The sequence below is a fragment of the Coturnix japonica genome, chromosome 7, assembly GCF_054131305.1.
Source record: "Coturnix japonica strain WE chromosome 7, WE-NBRP24, whole genome shotgun sequence".
In the NCBI taxonomy this organism is placed as follows: domain Eukaryota; kingdom Metazoa; phylum Chordata; class Aves; order Galliformes; family Phasianidae; genus Coturnix; species Coturnix japonica.
Window position 1 is genome coordinate 23,837,767 of NC_140669.1, and position 21,040 is coordinate 23,858,806.

General features: G+C 36.7%; 1 protein-coding gene across 6 annotated transcripts in view; it reads right to left on the reverse strand.

Moving 5' to 3' along the window:
- LOC107316537 (aldehyde oxidase) overlaps positions 1-21,040 on the reverse strand; it is a 38,022-nt gene continuing 16,982 nt past the window's right edge. For 2 of the 6 annotated variants that reach the window (XM_015868176.3, XM_085552707.1), the window contains exons 17-35: positions 19,832-20,001; positions 18,077-18,203; positions 16,942-17,064; positions 16,028-16,124; positions 15,044-15,168; positions 14,320-14,453; positions 13,566-13,653; positions 12,525-12,611; positions 10,943-11,134; positions 10,428-10,655; positions 9,385-9,480; positions 8,552-8,680; positions 8,132-8,206; positions 6,475-6,527; positions 5,776-5,890; positions 5,072-5,137; positions 4,330-4,518; positions 3,058-3,236; positions 1-2,059 (exon numbers count right to left, since the gene is read on the reverse strand). In XM_015868176.3, coding sequence (XP_015723662.2) covers positions 2,056-2,059; positions 3,058-3,236; positions 4,330-4,518; positions 5,072-5,137; positions 5,776-5,890; positions 6,475-6,527; positions 8,132-8,206; positions 8,552-8,680; positions 9,385-9,480; positions 10,428-10,655; positions 10,943-11,134; positions 12,525-12,611; positions 13,566-13,653; positions 14,320-14,453; positions 15,044-15,168; positions 16,028-16,124; positions 16,942-17,064; positions 18,077-18,203; positions 19,832-20,001 — 2,277 coding nt within the window. In that variant the 3' untranslated portion in view covers positions 1-2,055. Of the gene's footprint in view, positions 2,060-2,934; positions 3,237-4,329; positions 4,519-5,071; positions 5,138-5,775; positions 5,891-6,474; positions 6,528-8,131; positions 8,207-8,551; positions 8,681-9,384; positions 9,481-10,427; positions 10,656-10,942; positions 11,135-12,524; positions 12,612-13,565; positions 13,654-14,319; positions 14,454-15,043; positions 15,169-15,230; positions 15,940-16,027; positions 16,125-16,941; positions 17,065-18,076; positions 18,204-19,831; positions 20,002-21,040 lie in introns of those variants that run through there. The other 4 variants (XM_015868175.3, XM_015868174.3, XM_085552706.1 and 1 more) reach the window with 4 other exon arrangements.

Consider the following 21,040-nt stretch of genomic DNA (forward strand, 5'->3'; position numbering starts at 1 on the left):
TACATTTATTGATTTTTTATTGATTTTTCTTAAAATATGTACAAAGAAGTACAATGAAAAATGAAGAAAAAGAAGTTCAAACCAACAAGGCTTCAGCCACCTAACACACACTTCTAGTGTCCTTTCTGATGACCTACTATAAGCTTTTTAGCTTTCAGTTAAAATGTCATATCTTCTAGTTGTAGGATCTCCTGAGTCTCTGCTGTCTTACCACGTCTAAAACGGCACTCGATCCCTAAGTTTAAGCAGATGAATTTCACCCACACAGAGATTACAGAGTCACAAATTGCAACAATAAACATTTTGAATTATAATAGCCGAAACAAAATAAGTCCAACCAGCTAACATGGCTTCCCTCACAAATAAAATACCAGCTCATAAAAGGCTTGAAAGGGAAGAAGAGAAAACAGTTGGTGGTAAACTAAGAATTGAAATGAGAGGCTTAAGACTAATGTGTCGACTAATCTGAGCCACTGATTTTCATTATAAACCCCAGCAAGGAATAGATGATGCAGATGTTCACTGAAATCACATGTTGAATGTGTGACTGTTCAACTTCAGGAAAGAATCTACTTTTTTTTTTCAGGTGTTACTTTGTGTAACATACATACATACATTGACAGAGTAACGATTTTTCTGTAATGCATCTTACATCAAAGCCCCAAATCCAAACACCACAGACTTCTGGATATTTATGGGCACCTGTGAACACATTCAGAATTGAACTTTCAAGCTTTCACTTTGATAAGAGGAAAGGCTGAAGTTTTCCATGAGTAAAATTCAACGGATTCTAATGTTGAAATCAGGAAACTGTGACTGGAGCTTCCATAATATATTAATTTTGATATATCCTATGTAATTTCTCAATCTTGTCTTACATTACAAATAAATACATTCTTCAAATTTAATAACACCAGAATTTCTGTTACCATTCTAAACAGTGCTGCTTTATATTTTCCAGTCTCCAGCTGCTACTACTTATCTGCTGCCAAGGCAGCAACAGATGATCAATATTTGCAGATATCTTTTGCTGTTTTTAAATTGTTTTCTGTTGTTGTTATTTTGTTTTTATCTTTTTTTTTTTATTTTTTTTTTTAATCACAGTAACACTCAATTGTGAAAGAAAAGCTCTTAACTGTACTCTCACAACTCTATAGTAGAATGCAAAGAACAGGATTAAGCACTGTTTAAGAATCCTTTCCAGAGACAGATTCATCCAGGCCCCTATTTAAAAGCTGAAGCCCATGTGAACTTTCCCACTAAGTTCACAGGCTTTTGAACCTCTCCATGCCATAGGAAAAGCCTTAATGGGAAACTACATCTAAGTAATTCCTCGAGCTTTGAGGATAAAATTAATCTCCTATCTGTATAGGTCAGCCATACCAATTTGCCTGGCATAACAAAAGAAAATCATAACAGTAGTTCTCTGTATGTTCTTAACACAAAGATGTCTGTACCAAGACAATTCTAAACTGACTTTGCTACAAATCAGAGCATCACTTGCTATCAAAAAGAGGTTTAATTTAATAAACAATTTTTCAACAAAGATGTCTGCACAGACCCCACGCTGCATGACTTAACTCTCAGGAATATTTGCTGAAGTTTCTCAAAAATCACGTCATATGAAGTACTTAAGTGTAATAAATGGTAGGAAGGAATCTAACATACCTTTATAATACATCCTAGCCTTCTTCTCCTGCAGCATATTAACTGATCTTTCTGGGGCTGCTCTGCAACAGAGCAATTCAGCAGACTCTTCTAGTGGAATATGTATGTTTGGATATGTATTTCTAATAGCTAAATGTTATAACTCGAGTGGTGTAGTAAGTATATCAGACAGAGAATGAAGACTGATAGAAGAGTAATGTGCTTTTTTTTAATATATAATTATGTGCTTTTTTTTTTAATATATATGTTTCTATTCTGAAAATGAGAAAATACTTTATTTTATGTGAGTTGATTAGTGTGTTTTGGGGCAGGAAATCAGTAGTTGAAATTCCGTTCAGATCTCGTGCACTCTGGCTCAAGAAGTAGAGGAAGTAGATTCATCATTTGTCATCTAATAAAACAAACAAGATATGAAAAGAATTACATGTTAATATTATTTGACTGACAAACTTCAAATACTGTCCTTATCATATGCCTCTAAATTTCCCCGTAGGGGCACAGATCATGTCTGTAAGGAAGGTAAAACTGGGCTCAGGGTGAAATACGAACAGAGAAGCATAGTTTCTGTATTTGTGTGCCTCACCTCCTGCAAATTCTTGTAATGAAAGCAAGTCCATATACCTACTGATCTGGGGGTCACTGACATCTACCACAACCAAATAAATACTAAGAGAGTAATTTGTAAGTAAGAGCTCAGAAGTATTCATGCCAAAGCCACAAAGAGGCACAGTCTGGATGCATAGACTAGCCAGGACTTTGCTGCACAGACTTTATAGACTAAATCTAAACTTAAGTAGAAAAAGAATGGCTGTAGCAGTGAGAATAAGACAACAGTTAAAAGCTGCAGAAAACAGGGTTAGAATTATTGGAAGTACAACTGTTCTTCGTCTATATTCTTTTGTCAGCTCTGCTTTTCTCCTGCTCTGCATATAGCAACAAGTACCACAAAGTGGTGACAGTGCCAGAGTGGAAGTTGGTGGGAGAAATTAACCCTGAGGGAGGCTGAAGCTGCTCAGAGACTGATCTAGTATCTAGCACGCATTGGTAATACAAGTTACTTAAATCTCTATGGAATTTTACATGCAGAAGAAAAGAAGAGGCTTCAAGAAAAGGAGGGACTGAAAACAAAATGTTTAAAAGGGAAAGAAATATTATGCAAAATCAGATAATTCCAGAACAACGCTTGAAAGGAATTTGTTGGAATAACTTATTTCGGAGAGATCTGCTACCAAATATCTCAAGGAGCCTTCAGTGGAAGGGGCTGCACGATATTGCTTTATATAAAGCATTCCCAGCTGGAAACATCACTAGGTACTTTGCCATTCGGGGGTGCCAAAAGCTTATTTTGTTCTATTTACCTAGAGATAATTAAACAGACCATTCCCCCACCTTCCTATTACCATCTTAGTAAAGTCATCTGTGCAGGCTGCTCGTATTTGTTCAGCAGTCAGAGGGCTGTTCAGTGTAATGGTCTTTTTTAGTCCTCTTTCATTCCTCACAGAAGTTATTGCATCCCTCAATGCGAAGAATACAGAGCATCCCAAGAAAAATCCCGCCTCGCCTAACCCCTGAAAAAAAAAAAGAAAAAAAAAAGGGGAAAAAAAAAAGAGGTTGAGCAAATGAGAGAAACTCAGTGTCATAGCAGAACCAACTGAAAAGCTCAGATGATAGTGACTCAAAGCATTTCAAAAGCATTTCATTTCTCAGTATGCTTTTCTTGAATTTAGCAGAAGCAGGCTTAGGTGACACCGTCTGCTGCTGCTGGATACTTCCAGGGACCTAAAAAGGTAGGCTTCAGATACTGGCTTTTGATTTTAAAATCTTTTTGCCTTCTTGCTGAACTGAAATTTAAAATAAGTGACAGATTAAATTAAAGCAATCTCAATCCAAAACAGGTACAGCTAAAATTCGGAACTCATGCTAAGTCACCACAGACAAGAAAACACTCAGTGGTCTTGATTCAGACAAAAGATTCACATTTGTTCCTTATCTCAAAAGAAGGTAAAATAGACGCTTCTTCTGGAAAAATTAAATTTATGTTGCAGCTTCTGTGAATAGCTTGTTCACAGAATACTGTAATTACTACTTGTAAGCCATGAAAGCTATGCTGCAAAAAGTTCTGGCTGTGACTTGCCAACCAGTTCCTTATCAAATAAACATTTGATGCCTCACATCAGTATCCTTCCAATTAAGAGATAAGGATGTCACGGGGGAACCATGTCAAACACCTTGCAGAAGTCTAGGTAGATTACATCAGGTGCCTTCCCTTTGTCAACTGGTGCCATCGCTCCATCATAAAAGACCACTAGATTGGTCAAGAATGGCCTTCCCTTGGTGAAGCCACACTGGCTGTCTCAACAGAAGTGATTGTTTCCTGTTTTCTAGTCACTGGGGAATTCATCTAATAGCCATGACATTTCATGTATGATGGAGAAAGGCTCAGCAGTCACACAAGCCAGCTCTCCTAGAATCCTGGAATATATGTCATCCAGCTTCATATCTTGCATTATGCCTTTTCCATTCTAGCTTCCTAGTGTCCTTGATGTTAAAAAAGTTAAATGGAGACTTATTTTCAATGCTTAAGAAGATACACTTGTTATATATTAATTTCTCTGATTGTCCTGGGATCTAAGACTCAAGTCCTGTGATGGTTTTGCTTACCTTGGATGAATAGATGGCATAAGGATTCTGGGAAGATGACAGCAGGGAAACATTAAACTGTTCTGGAACATCACAAACAGCAGGGATCTTATACTGATCTGGACCTCGAGTACGTAGGACTCCTTCTGGAGTGTACTTTAATTCTTCCATTGTGTAAAGTCCAATGCCTTGAACAAAGGCACCTTCAATCTTTAAATAGGAAAAGATATAACATTTATGTACTCATGTTTGTTAAGATGGGTAAAACTGCGGCAAGAACTGATTTGTATCACTGGCTCTTAGAAGATCAATTCATTTCCTGTTTGCCTAGGGGGATTTTTCAACATTTTGCGGCTACCATGATGGGAAAAGCTTTCGTACTCTTCTCTCATAACAGAGACAAATGCATTCATAATGAATGAAGTCTGTGGACAAGCCCGCAATGAAGAAAGGTGTTTCCCTGCTAACAGGCAGGAAGGCAAATTAAACAACATGAGAAATCAGAGAATGCAGATCGCAAACAAGATATAAATCCAGCAGATAGTGAGCTTCATGTACATGAAGGAATTACTACAGGTTGACATCAGAGATCATGGGTAAAATTCAGGCCTCACTGACACAAACAAGGAAAGGCTGCAAGTAAAGAACTTACTAGTATCATGTATGACATATTCCTGTTTTCTGAATTAATAGAGAAATATCCACCTCAGATAAGACTATCAGTTTAATAGAAATCAGACAGCAGGAAATTCTTGGAACATACCTGTCCTATATCCACAGCTGGATTTATGCTGCATCCAATGTCCATAACTATGTCTGTTCTGAGGTTCTGTTAATAAAATTCAGTGTCATTTCACCAACAGGGATGGATAGGACAGAGGCATAAGAACACAATATGGGTTAGAGTTGGTATTCAGTGGAATAATATATGCTAAAATGCACGTTCTTCCGCACATATACAATTTAAAAGCAATTTCCCATACCTCACTACAAGCAAAATGAGCTTGTCTCAGCTTTAATGGAATTTTAACCAGAGCTAGCCATCACAAATCTTTTCCATTCACACGAGGAAATAAGTACATACAGCGGGTGTATGATCAGCAGGATGTGACACCTACCTGTCCAAAAGGTAAGGAACTGGAAATAGAATATTTAATTTTGCTGTAATTTATTTGCTGACTTACAGGGAGAGGACAGGCAAAGAATATGTCAGATGTTTGCCATAATCCAAAAGTGAATTGGTATGACATTGATACAGATGTGCCAGAAGTCAGTCAAGACTGCACAGATGTCATTCTGCTCTCCTCCAATTTGCATTCACTCTATGAATATGCTTACTGTCATTTGAAAACAGGTAGCTATTTTACAAAAAAACTGGAATAGCTGTTGGAATTTTGAATAACACAAAAAATCAAATGGAAAGTTATCCACATTATTTACAAAACTAACATGATGCTCAGTTATTACCTTGTGATCTCCTGTTAAACAGTTAATTTCAACCTCTGAACAAGCAGCTCCATAAAGAAAGTATGTGAATGGCTGTCCTTCCCCTTTCTCCCAGTCCATATCTGCATCGTAACCTCTGAAGGAAGAAGCAAAGTCCACAATGAATACTGAATGTATCATGACAAAGCACATAAGCACAAAAAAGTTTGAAAATACTTGAAGTGAAATCTAAATAACAAGTGCACTTGGTCGCCAGTTCCAGATGTGTGCTCTATAGCTGCCTTATGTTGGTTTTTTTTTTCCTTTTGTCAAATGCAGTGTAATCATGTTTGAGGGGAAAAACTTAAAGAAAACATAGCACAGCTTATAGTATATGGTAATATAGCTTCCAGAAAATAAACTATGTGCTGCTTTGCATATTTGCTGATATGGGCAGGAGTCACTTTCTCAGTGTTTCCTAATTTTCTAATGGAAGCATCATGGAGCAAATATGAGTTGAAATATTATCTTGATGTGTTGTAGAGAGACTTCACAGAGCCAGTCACAACTTAGCACTTGAACATTATACTCCAACCTCCTCACTTGTCAAAACCTTACATAAAACATAAGCTGAGCCATTAGGAACAATTGGACAGGGTTTCACACCCTCTGAACTGGCAGTGTCAGAAATCAGTCCTGGTGTTTAAGACCATGCATTTTAAAGGAACAAAAATATTTCACCTAAAGTAGCCAGTAGCTGAAAGACTCACGCTTTGTTCAAAGGCTTCTTTAATCTGTAAAATACAGCAAGTTTTGTTGTAAGCCAAGGAACGAGTAAGGAAGGAACACAGCATGCATCCATTTGCTTAAAAAGAAACCATAAGCATGCTTAGCTGCACATGGTGCCTTAGTATTTCATCACATTTGAAGGAGCAACCTGAACTCTTTTGGTAATACAACAAGGAATGGACCTGTAAACAGCATTGTTCTTACAAAATCCTTGTTGCTGATAACACCAGAGTCAGAAAGGGTCCTACTTGACTTTTCTGTTCATATTCAACAGAAATGGGTCCCTCTTTATCAGCTGAACAGATCTGGTAGATAGATCACTAAAACAAAAGATCTGCATCACGTATCAGCATAAAAATGACAGTTAACAAAAAAAAAAAAAAGCTTCTTGCACTGTTCTGCCAGTGGCTTAAAAATGGATATAGCACCTTATATTTCATTTCCATTCAGTGACATTCATGTCAGAGTTATGCACTTCACAAGTCAGAAATTTTCGATTTTTTAATACATTAAATCTACTTACTTTGCAAGTCATACAACTGTTTCTCTGTGTGGTTTAACACTGTTTATTAGGTTAGTTACTGCTGCTAATGCCTTAGGTTTGTCTGAATTATCCACACTGATTTGGCATCTAGATTTGGCACTTTATGTTATTTTTTGCATAGATAGCTGACATTTACCAAGTTACCACATATATCTCAACATTAATTGCTGTTGCCAGGAATTAATACTGACAATAAAACATTTTTATTATTTTGCAGTTACTACAGTATTTAATCCCATGTGAAGAAACACCCTCGTGTTCTGATCTGTAAATGCCTCGGTGTAGGGATTGTCATTTTCATTAGGCTGTAGATAACAAATAATCTTGGGTCATCAGAAATAATGAACATGTTTTCCTTTAACATAATAATACAACCAAGTTCACAGACATATCTTCATAGAAATAGCTGATGTAGCAGAAGAAATTTAATTAAGACAACGTCTTGCCTAAAATTTTATTACCACTTCAAGTAGACTCCAGATACAGGCTATTAATTTGAATAGCCTTAGCATTAATTCTGTACTACCTTACAGCAAATGTAACTAGTATTATAATGAAATACATATCAGAACAATGTTAGCAAGCATTCTTGCTAACTTTTTTGCAGTTCTGTAATACACTGCACGTAGCAGATAGTGGTATGAGGTTGAGAAGGCTTCCATTTATTTGTGAATTTTTGATTAATGAAAAACAAAGGACCACCTTGTAGGAAAACAGACATTGTACACATAACCTTGAAAATCTTCTTACAACAGCCAGTTAAATGTGTAAGATGACGACAGTCACACTATTGCACAAGCTAACATTTTATCTGCATTAAAAACTTTAGAATCTCCAAATGTGACTCTACAGGTAGCTTTCTTTCCTTTTTAACCTAGATGTGATCTAGGGATTATTTTGCATGCACCTAAACAAAGCATCCACATTCCAAATATTCTGTTAATCAACATGTTTTAAAGCTTTTAGCTTTAAGATTATCAGGCTTAGAAGACAAACAGATGACAATACATGTGTCATGGGTTCTGCAAGCACCCAAACACATTTAGGACGTTTCACATTTCTTACCCAATCATTCCAGTTGCCTTTTGGGTTCTTGTTAATGATAGGCTGGAGGCGTTTCAGAAGAGTTTGGCAAGCATCCTGGTTATGGAGAAAAGTCAGAAGAAAGCAATGCAAGATTAACAAACAGAAATTTGGCAATTAAAGTACTACTCAAGATACATTCTAGTTAGGGCTTAATTTGCTTCTGTCTGAAGAGGCAAGGGTTTGGTCAAACATAAGCCTTCTGAAGGAAAGCTCAGATAGTATTCTGAAATTTCGTAAGTAACATTACTGAGATACTATCAACAATTAGTGTTTTTTTCTTGGCAATCTTCAATGGTATCGCTAATAATCTCAAATAATTTCCATGGAGTCATGATACCTAAAGTTCGGCAGGCATTAAATGCCACAAGGAACACTGTTTTGTTAAGCTAAAAACTTTACCTTCACAGCCATGCCGTTGACATCTGTCCCTGCAGATCCCACTGAAGCACACGCATTAGGAACAGTTGTTGTGCTTGTTTCACAGAAGTGAATATATGACATTGGAATGTTTAATTCCCGACTAGCAACCTGTTTCATGAAGCAGAACATATTCTTCATTTCAGAAACATTCCAAACATTTCAGCTGTTCCCCAGTACTTGCTAGATGTCAGTATTACTAGGAAAGATGCTGTTTTAGCAAGTCATTTTCTAACCTCCAGCTACAGTCATTCTTCTGAATTCATCAGTACAGAGACAGCACAGAAGAATAATATTTTAGCTGCACTGAAACTCTAGATTGAAGTTCTGAAGTCCAACATTCAGATCCTGGTATTGTTGATTCTGATGGAGGATAAACTATGTATGCTCAGATCCCAAGCTTTCATCAGCTCACTAATTATCTTTAGAGATTATGTCTCAATTAGTCCATTTACCCAGTAAACAAAGATGATGATGGTAATATCATCTCTTTGGACAGTACACTGAAGTGATAACTGACTTTTTTTTTGTAATAGAATAGGAGGTAGTTCCATAATCCCTAAAGATCAAAAGACCTTATTTCTAATGAGCCTCCTCACATACCACTGGAAAAATAATAAACATATTTTCTCTGTCTTCTCTCTTTATGCTGCCCCTATCACCTTTGCTTTCCAACTCTATCAGTGCAAAGCAGCAGGAACAAAGATAATGAAGAAACTGTTAATCTGGTACACTAAATAAGCAAGAATACAATTTTCCCATTGTTTATCTGTATAGTAGGCAAAGCATAAGTTAATATTTGGATCATTTGTTACCTGGATCATTTTTGTATGAATACCCTGTCCCAGTTCAATTCCACCATGTGTCAAAAGCACAGACCCATCTGTATAAATATGAACCAGTGCAGCAGCCTAAAAGAAAAATAAATAAATAAAGATTATTCAAGCGAAAAATTGTTATATATGGTGGTGGATTAAAAAAAAAAAAAAAAAAAAAGGAATTTTATACTTAATGTTTTCGAACAGAAGGTGACATTTTGAATGCTAGTCCCTCAACAAGCCTCAAAAGAAAACGATACAAATCCTTGGAGGTCTGCTTTTTGCTGTTGCTGTATCCTGAAATGTAGCCAGGCTTAGCAACAGAATCTCAGTCGTTCCAAAAAAAGCTGTAAGAACCTCCATCATTAGTGGTTCTAACTGATTTCTGAGTGCCTTTGGACACAGGAGTTTTAACAGGCTGCCAGTTCTAGACATGGTAGAAAGGCTCTGAATGAGATTTTCCTCATGGACTCAGTGGGAAGTAGGTGCTATAGACTACAAAGGCTCTGTATATAGACAGGCCAGTTCAATCTGATTCAGTGAAGTCAAATGACTAATTTTCAACTGATAAAAGGTTATTTAATCTTCAAATTACTGAACACCCTGATGTAAAACAAACATAATGACCAAAAATACTGCTGTCCTCATTTTCTTCCTTGAATTTACTCTTTGGTGACTTCAAAGAGTTAAGTCTAAGAAATGCCTCCCATATGAACCCATGGTCAGAAAGAGTAAGTCCAAACTATTTCTAAAATCAACAACTTATCCCCAATAACACTTTGAAATTATTCCTAAAGCACTCTTAATTGCTCCCTCATATATATCACATCATAAGAGACAAAGTTGACTTATAAATAGGCAGAGTCTAAGCTGAGATCTCAACTTGCAGATAGCTGGAAGCTAGTATAATCTCCCAGGAACGACTGTTAGAAGAATGATAACTTTCCATAAGCTGAAAGATAACTTTTTATTATAGGTTAGAGAACTATAATCTTCTACAAATGAAAAGTTCAGCTGGTTTATTCTTTAGAAAAACTAACCTGAGAAAGGTAACGTGAGCCCAGCCCAAATGGAAACTTCATTGGAACAATGGCAATCCCTTTTTTCTTCCAGTAATTTTGTTTGTTAAATTCCTCGATAGCTGTTTTCCTACTGTAGTATGCAGATTTCTCCAAACATTCATTCCAACAACGCCTTAAGTTCTGTGGATCAAGCTTTTGTTTGAAGTGTGTTTGCTCATCCTCCTTGTACATATTTATTTCCCGAACCTGAAACAACAAAATTAGCAGACACCACAATCACGCTAAAGGTAGACTGACCATATGGGAAAACTGGTAGACAACTAGTCTTGTTTATTATATATGTTTTGAACAATCACCAGTTTGGTTCAGTTTTAAAGAGCGTGCTACTCTTCAATAATCAGACACTGTTAAAAGAAACAATTACAGCACAAATCATGTTTGACTTTAACAAGTTTTGTTCAAACATTTGAGCTGGTCCAAATAATTTTAACTTCATATATTTCATTTCAAGAGAGATGTCTTTGTACTCTCACCTTTTCTGGAGATAAACCAGTTTTCTCTGCAATTCCTGTTATCCAAGTTTCTGTCACCAGTCCTGACTGAGGAAAACCAAATCCTCGAAATGCTGTGTTTGATGGCAAGTTTGTTTTGCAAGCATAAGCCCAGCATCTCAAGTTGGGAATCTTATATGCATTGTCCATTTTTAATATGGATATTTCTGTTACCTGAAATTGGGAACAAACAGGGAGAGTTAAATTTCAGAACATTAACTCTTACAGATTTAAATCTTTCTCTTCTCACAGAAAGACCTACAGTTTTCTGACAATCATTAAGCACACATAAAAATAACTGATTTAAAACAACAGAAGTTGTGAAAGGAACAGATGAAAGAATTCTGAATAATCACATACTATCAAAATTCACAGTTAAGGTTTGGGTTCTGTAGAAAACCTATGTACTGCTGTCTTCTGGTTCTTGTGTGATTTTTGTCGTTGTTGGGTTTGATTGTTTCTTAGAGTTTTTACCTGACGTAAAAACACAAAAAAGGAAAATCCCACAGAAGGTATCTCTAGTTTGACTTCGGGACTCAATATCAAAATAAATAAGCTAAACATTTTTTTTGCTGCCTCGTAGTCAGGCCATTGGCTCTCTTCAGTGTTAAATAGGTTTCTCAGAATGATAAATTTAACCCTAAATTCCTACAATTTCTACTGTACTTTAAACAACAAACTTAAAAACATTTATGTATATACACAGAGTATTGCTGCAATAACTATGTATATGGATAATGCCATATAATGCTACCTTCCCACTTAGGAAACGTAAGTTGAAGTGGTATTTATAGGATAAAAACGGGGGACATAATTTTCTTATTAAAATCACAACTTTTATGGACTTCAGAGAAAACGTGTGTTGGAAGCTCAACAGTCTCAAGAGGGTTATTGATAAACCAGAGTGAATATAACATAGTTATGCCACATTGCTAAGTTATGCTCAAGCGTATGGGCAGCAATAGTATGGACAACTGCACTGACAGATTTCAGTGCACAAAAAATACCTTCAGGCAGGACAGTAACCCATATAGGCAGTAACCTCAAAAAATATTTCACTTACAGTTAGAATAACCTATGCAAGTGCAAAGAGCTAAAGATATTTCCTACTTCGTAGACCTATAAAGCAAGGAACTGTTTTACACAGCACAATAAGAGCGGACCTGGGACAGAAACGCACAGAGCTGGTACCAGAACAATTATCACTATGTTTATATTCTGAAGGCTAGGGAAGATCTGCTCAGCTTTGCAGACACAAAGCTTTATGCAGGTACAAATACCGTAGTATATTTTAAAATGAACACAATGTTCACATGTTTGTAATGGGAAAACAAGCCTGAGAGCCCACAGACAAAACAAACGTGTAAGGAAAGCATCAAGAAGTTGACATAACTAAATAAGGAAAGGTAAACTGCTAGGTATAGATTTTTCAGTAACAACACAGTCCTTATATTGCATAATTACATGACTAATACAATACCTGTACAAACTCACTTGACATTCACCATTTTCCAGCTAATGATATCTCCATGTTATAAGATTTGTCAGCTTATAAAATCCTTACCAGGACAGATTCATCAGGGGTGCATCCTCCATTAATGTAGTACTTGGCATCCACAGCTCTGATCCTACCATCATTCATGAAGCCAACCTACAACAAATCACCAATTACCTTAGATATTTGACATGCATTTATTTCTTCACTGTTTGTTTCTTTTGCAAATGAACAAAAGCCACATAATGCTCACACTGCACTGTTAATGTTAATGCTGAGCAGCATTACTGAAACTGTAAAAAGGAAAAGAGAGAAAAAAAAAAGTATAGACACAGGAAACAAGAAGCCTATTGGTAAAGGAAGAAACAGAGTGCCTGGTGTTTTTTTGTGTGCTGCCCAACAGACAGCTTCAGTGTCATCTATGAATGCCCACAGGAGGCAGAGTCAAATTCCTTTCAAACTGTAAGAACAGATGGCAGATGCAGCATGACATTTGCTTGTATTAATGAAGAAATGTTATGTCTTGCATCTCTTTTCACCTGTTGCCATTAGAGATAGTTGCTGAGTTATCAACATGAACTACAAATGTTTTTCTTCTTCAGGGATGCATCTTTGACAATTCCTTCTGCTTTATCTATGTATTCAAGATTGAAATGTAGACAGAATTTTCCCTAATAAACTGTTACGAGAAATGACAACACATGAACAAGGAAGCTAGAAGTTTCCTCCAGAAAGTGTGTTTTCACGTTTCACAATATTGCTGAGGAAAAAACAGCATCTCCTTTGTGTGAACTTAACTGCATGAAGGGATTAAAAAAACCTGCACAAGTCTGAGCTAGCCAGCCTTTCAGGTCCCTGGAAGAAAGACAGAACGAGATATAAAAGTAGGAAGACAGCAATGAACTAGAAAACAGAACAAAAAACTCTGCAGAGATAGAGACATAAGCAGGCTGTAAAGCAACTTTACTTCTTTGTTTACCAGCAAGCAGTTCATTTTTAAATTGTTTATTATTATTATAATTAATAGAAAAAGTATTAACCAGTGATGCTGAACTCCTTATTCAAGGACTATGAGCAGATGTTTTTTCATTAAATTCTTGTGGTACTCACTTTATATTTGCCAATGAAAGGATGTCGGCCACCAGTGATTAACATATCATCTCCCCGGCTCAGAATGAGACGGACTGCTCTGTTGGTTCTAAATCAACAAAAGAAAAGTAAGAATTTCAGATAAACTAAGAGACATTATTAACAGTATTAGTGTGTTTTATTAATTAGGAATCCAGATCTAGCAATATATAGAAGTATGTATCAAGTTTCAGTATAAACAGAACGTTAATAGGCTTAAATACATGCATAAAGCTATATCTGGAGTTTGTTTTCTTTTGCAGCTATAATCATGTCATAATTTTTAATTTCATCTCTTGAAAGTTAATGAAAATTTCAGTTTTAAGACTGAGCTGTGTTAAATATGCTAAGAGCAGTTCCACTCATGTACTCATCCACTGTTACAACAGGATCCAGTTCACTTCTGGACAGCTAACATCATGGTTTGAATGCATATACAAAGGTACAGTGTTCAGGGACTGGTCTTTCTGAAACGGCCAATCATTTCAAGACTAATTCTAACTTTTACTACTCACAATTTCTACAAATCCCTTCAATTCAGGTGAGGTGAAGCTGCTTAATGCAACTTAAGCTGTTTAACAAAGTGAACAAAGAAATTCACTGAAAGGTCTTTAAAAAAAGTCAGGATTTTACAACATTTTGGCTAGCAACATTCAGGAATGACATTTTAGCCAAGATGTAAAACTTGGTCACTCCATTTTTTCTTCATATCCCAGCATACACACATCACACTTACTTGTTTGCTGCCACTGAAGCAACTGATGCCAGTAAACCAGCTTTCAGGAGTTTCCCACCAAAAGCTCCACCAACTCGTTTAACATGGCACATGATCCTGTTTGCTGGAACACCTAGACTTGCAGCTACCATCTCCTGCAGAAATAGTTTTATACCAGCATCAGGACCTGCTTTTAGCTCTAAAATTAGCATTCATAATATTCAACATTTTCTCAATGATCATTTTTCAAGTTTCTCATGCTTCTTAGCTCTTGCCAATAAGGTAATGGAAACTGAAAAGCCCAACTGAACTGGGTGCTGAACGCAAGATGCCAGCATTTGTTGTGCAACAGTATCAGTCTCATGTACCATAGCCATTGCTATGCAGACCATATGTTGCATCAGTTTGCTTTACCATTATGACCTGGAGCAGCAGCCTCCTCTACGGCCAGTAAAAAGGTGCTCTATCCCTCAGCACAATGATCACAGAGTGGTGATTGCTTCTCACCTCAACAGAAGCTAATGGAGAAACCCCACATAGAGTTTCTCACAAACACATTAGTGAGGCAGGATGAACTTTGTACAAGGTGGAATAAGAGGCTACAAAGCAGATACCACTGGGTAATCTAGATGTGAAAATTCATATTCACACTGTTTTTAAATTGCTAAGATGGATTTGTAAGCCACACTTAAGGAGACCTATTGTTACAAATTCAACCACATTCTTTGAGAATGCTCTGTACTACCTGGATAAATGCTGGATGTTGTGTTGAAACAAACACATCCATTTCTTTATCCTCTCCTTTTGGAATAGCAAGCACACTCTGAGTCTCCATATAAAAGTGCTCCTGTCCCCCAATGTGAATCTCCCCTGTTCCAAAGGAAAAAAAACACTGCTCATCAGCACGGTAGTCAATGTCACGTTTTCTTATGTATCCTGTACAAATGGAGTAACATTTAAAATAAAAACATAAGCCAAACTTTTTTCACAGATTTACATTGGTCTTGTTCCAGTGACATCAACAGAACTTGGTCAAATACACACTAATATTGCCTACAAATAATGGCAATATTAAGTAAAACACAGATTAATTAAGCAACGCACAGACATGCTGAAGGCCATCAAGAAGGTGAGGGTTGTTGAAGAACAGAACGTATAACAAGAGACAGAGAAAACTGAATATATTCAGGCATAATAAAAAGGTTAAGGGTAAATTTTACTGCTTGTCTATGACTACCTGATGAGAGGGATAGAGACAGACCCAGACTGTTCTCAGAGGTGTGAAGTGAAAGGATGAGAGTCAATGTACATAGGAAACTGCAATTTGACATATAGGAAAAAAAAAATCACAGCAAAGATGGTCAAACACTGAAACAGGTAGAAATTGTAGAATCTCCATCCTGGAAGATTTTTAAAATTTGGTTGGACATAGCCCTGGATACCCTGCTCCAACTGGACCCGTTTGAGGGTGAGGTTGGATTAGACAACTCCCATTCAACCTAAATTATCCTGCGATTCTATCTCAAGGGTAGAAGACTTAGAAAACTTGAATGAAGCAGGACCTCAAAACTACTAGATTTGATCACACTTTTATTCCAGATAGCCAAGTGGTTTCTTGGGCTTTATGGCCACATGACATCACTGAAAAAAAGGACAAATTGACACTTGATGAACAAACAGGGAAGACCAAATACTGACAACTTCTTATCAAACATATTCTGCAATGTACCTTCAAGTATATGATCAACAGTTTCAAACGCCTCATCAACGTTTCCATGTTCTAATTTTCTTTTTGGCTCAAAGAATGAGTTGTGCTTTACAGCATCCTGCAGTAAAGAAAAACAGAAACAGTTGTGCGTTTTTTTTTTTTGTTTGTTCTTTGTTTCTTTTTTAAAGTATTTTGAAGGTTCACCGTTTGTCATGAAATTTTACTCTCAGGAAGAAAATTATTCCCTTCAGAGACATAATAATTTACCAGCCTTTAAAAGGAAATTACTTCTATTTTTATATCAGAATGAGTATTCTGTTACACTCCATACACATCATGTAAACAAATCATAAAGTGATTGACAGAACTAATTCCAGCTCCCTGTGAACCTGTCCTTTGCTCCTGATTTCCACCTACCCCTGTGAGTTTCACAAAACATTTTCAACATGTTCCATATCCCTAATATATTTTCCCACACATTCCTCTAACAGTTCCTATATCTCCAGACTAACTTTGACAGCTTTCTAACTAGTCAATGGACAGAAAGTGTTAAAATAATAAGAAATTGACTATTCAGCCAATATACATACGCTGGTTCTCAAGTTGATAGCTATCCAAAAAATTAGAAATAACAAGAGTGCTCATTACTTTTTACTCCCTAGGAACAATAAGAAAAATTATTTGTTCCTACTCTTATGTTTATTAATACAAAACTTGTGAGATATTAATACTTCTGAGACTATCATCTATATATTACAAGTGGCCAAAATTAGTCAGAAGTTACATATAGAGCTACTGACAAACTAGTCAATTGGATGTCCAGTTTCACCTTCTATGCTTAGAAAAACATTTAAAAAGGAAGTGAGCAGCACGGACTGCTGTTCCCATAATCAAAATAGATGAAACAGTGAAAAAGCATGAGAAGAGATTAGTACCTCAATTGTCAAAATCACAGGTTCCAGCGCTTCATACTTTATCTTCACTTTTGCAGCAGCTTGTTTGGCATGAGCATAAGAATCTGCAGCTACAGCACATACAATCTGACCCACACAAATTACCTGTAAAATACATATCATATAGTAGAAGAGTGGATTTAAATTACTCCTGCATGTGCTTCTGAAATTCCTCTTTCACATAGTAATTACTAATGTTTCCTTTTTCTGAATTTTGTTTTCCCTTTTTAGATCACCCGTGAAGCTAATAAATTATAAAGATGACTTGTATTGTTGGGCAACCAAAAAAGATATGTTTTTCAGAAATCTACAAGTGATTTGGTAGTCTAAATGGAATACACCCTCCCAACAACTCAGATGATTATGTCTTCCTCTGATGTATATGTGTTTCTCTTGGTAGATTATAACACACATCAGCTGTTTTAAGAGTCAAAAAAAGAGTGAGGAAATGAAAGAATTTGACATACTGGTCCCACTCTTCTCTACCCACCAAGATTGCAGCCTCACCTCAAGTACAGCATACAACTTTGTGTGACACAACTTAAACAACAAAGCTATTAGACTGCATCCAAAAGAGGGCAAATAAAATGGTGAGAGGTCTAAACAGGAAGACATATGAAGAACAACTGAGGTCACTTGGTTTCTTCAGCTTAGAGAAGATGAGAATGAGGGGAGACCTTGTCATGACCTACAGCTTCTTCATGAGGGGTAGCAGAGGGGCAGGCACTTCTCTCTGGTGGCAGCAACAGGACATGAGGGAATAGCATGGAACTGCAAGAGGGAAGGTTTAGGCAGGTTCTTAGGAAAATGTTCTGCAGCAAGCAGGCATCTGGGTTCTGGGCTGTAGTCACAGCACCAAGACTGCTTGAGTTCAAAAATATTTGGACCACACCTTCAGTTCTATGATTTAATTTTTAGTTCATCTTATTCAGAGCTATGGGCTTTATGTCTCCCTTCAAACTCTAGACACTCTTTGAATCTGAGTCATATGGCTAACATGAATCACTATACAGAAATTCAAGAGTTAGGAGGCAAAATTTCATTATAAAGGCTTCAAGAAAAAATAGCAGAAATTAAAGAAATAATTTTAAAAATTACAAAAAGATTGTTTTCAAACCTTGTTTCTTGCAAATATAATCTCTGGATCATCAGAGTAGTGAAACTCATTTGTAGCTGGTACATCATTAGCTGTTATGACATCAAACACACCTGGTTCCTTCAGAGCCTCTGAGGTATCTATAGATCTAATTGGTACATGGAAAAATAGAAATGAAATTCATTAGTTCCATAGCTGCACATAGGAATTGAACACAATCAGAGGTATATGCCTTGTACAGTCAGAATCTGACATGCCTCTTTCTTCTGTCCCTGGTATGCAAAGAAATGATCAAAGGGAATTAAAAATTCTAGTAACTTGCTGTGATTTTAGAAAATCCTCTAAATATGACAGGGAAATTATCTGCTCATTAGGCTGCCTAAACTGCATTGATTTCATAAAAATCTATATAATTGCAACTTTATAAACTTTAGAGCTTACATAGATATCAAATATACAAATAAACATTCTACTTATGGAGAGTTCACATAAAGAATTATGACAGAATTGGAAAGACTGGCATAAATGGAGACTGAATGAGAACGTGTGTGTGGAAAGACCAGAACGAACTGCGGAAGGTCTGTAAGAACGACATGTTCACAGCATCTATTTTAGCAGGTCATCAAGATCCCAGCATATCTACAAGCAACTTTCCTGAATACTGAAATCAAAAGACAAAAAAGAGTAAATAAATCCTACCACCTCCTGCAAATTTAGGGGATAGAAGGGATGTCAGCTCCTAGATGGTAACAAAAAGAACATATCCAAACCCAGCATACTATTGCCAACTTAAGAATAAGCCAGGATGTATGACAAAGACTCTATAGCTAGCAACTCTATAGCTAGCAACACCAGTTCTCTCTGTCTTCACAAGTAATCTTGACCAGAGCATGCAAATGTATGTCTTGATACTTGAACATTGGGCATACAACTTGTGTATGTGTATTTTTATATCTTTATGACAGAAAAACTATTCATATATCAGCACTAAAGCAAATGAGAAAATAGTTTCCTTTCAAAACAAGATTACCTTCCCATCTTCCTCTCTTACAAGGCCTCATATGAGCTTTTCTACCTTGCTGCAATGCGACAATGTTATTTCCTACATTTTGAACAGTTCTCTTTTTTCATAATAGAGTTGAGATTTCAAAACTATCTTCAGAAACGTTTAGCTGCCTCTCTGCATTGCACAGTTCAGCACTGTGTGTAGGTACCTAGGTTAGATTTAAGTACGCTGGCTCACTGAACAGAAATAGTTCATCCTCCATAGGACAGTGATATGAAGTGATATATGTAAATCCTATCAGAGCCTTTTACTAGAGTGACAATAGGGGTCCTACTGGAAAGCTGGGGAGAGACTTTTATAAGGGTAGGTAACAACAGGATGAGAGGAAATGGCTTTAAACTGGAAGAGGGTAGAGTTAGACTAGATTTTAGAAGGAAATTCTTTACTGTGAGGGTGGGGAGACATTGGAACAGGTTGCCCAGAGAGGTTGTGAACACCTCCTCTGTGGAAACGTTCAAGTCCAGGCTTTAAGCAACCTGGTTTAGTGGGAGGTGCCCCTGCCTATAGCAGGGCTTGGATCCAGCTGATCTTAAAGGTCTCTGCCAACTCAAACCACTCAGTGATTCTATGATAATTTTGCTTCCAACACGTGAGCCATTGTGGGCATCAGATGTGTTATTCTGTATACACACAATTCAGCTTCATTAGTCTGTTCTAAAAACATCAGACTTCATAGTAACGCTTTCTTCAGATACACTTGGAACACTTACACAATCTTAGCATGAGCTCTGGAACTAGTGACAACAGCCAGGGAGAGCTCCCCATCCACCGAAGGAATATCATCGATGTAAACTGCTTCACCAGTGGCATGCTTAATTCCAGACTGGTGCATAACAGGCCGCCCCACAGGATCCTGGGGAGACTGACTCAACTCTACATCCTGTATCATAAAAAAATAAAATAAAATAAAATGTTAAAAATAATGCTATGTTAGATTAATTAGAAAAATCAGATAAAGATTAGCTGTCTGTATTCTCATCTTCTGGTTCTACACTGAAACCAGACCCAGAACTAGACTGCAGCTCCTGAGATTTTTTCTAATCACGCCTCCCAAGGAGTCTTCCAAGACTCTTGTACAGGTTCACATAAATGTATGTTTTTCATAATCACATCAAAATCATACAAAGAGCAGATACTTTTTAGAAGGTCGTTTTTCTCCCTTACTGATTGGTGTCATGAGACTCTGATAACTTTCTGAATTATTCTCACATTTTGCTGTTCTGTATTCTGGCACTCCGTGGTGTTCTAGTTTCAACAGTTTGCAATGGTTTGTAGGATTTATCTCCCTCAGTGAAAGACTGCAATCAGTGTAAATCAGTCAGAAAATGTTTAAATATTTCCTTCTCAAGTTTATTCCCTTACAACAGTGTATGAATGTCATGCCTTACTGACCTTATTTTTCAAGGTTTTCCTGAAAGTCAATTTAGTGTTGCTAGATAATTCTGCCAAACCAACTAGTTTATGTCCATTTCCAAACCAGTTTTCTAGCTTCTGGGTCAGCGATCACACTTTCTCAAATTCTGCATTTAGAGCTACTGATTTGCTGAGGTCTTAAAGTGTTTTTTCTTCTATGGCCTCCAGCACACAACTGTTCTCACTATGCATTTCTCTCTTGCACCTTCTGGTACATTCTCTGCTATTAGACCAAAGGCAATTTTCACTTGATTGACTAAAGTTACTCAGCAAGTCTATCTAAACCTTACCTCATATTTATCTTGAAAGATATATGTTCGTTTTATCCCCTAACTGAAAAATAAAAACATAACAGCTTCATACAAAAAGTTCCAGGTAGGAGAACTTGCAAAAGTCAGAAATTTAAAGTGATGAAACAGACATTTTGGGTTTCTGTATCTTCTGTGTTTATGAGTGCTGGCTGATCAGAAAAATAAATGGTGTCCATTTCACTTGTTAAGTTACTC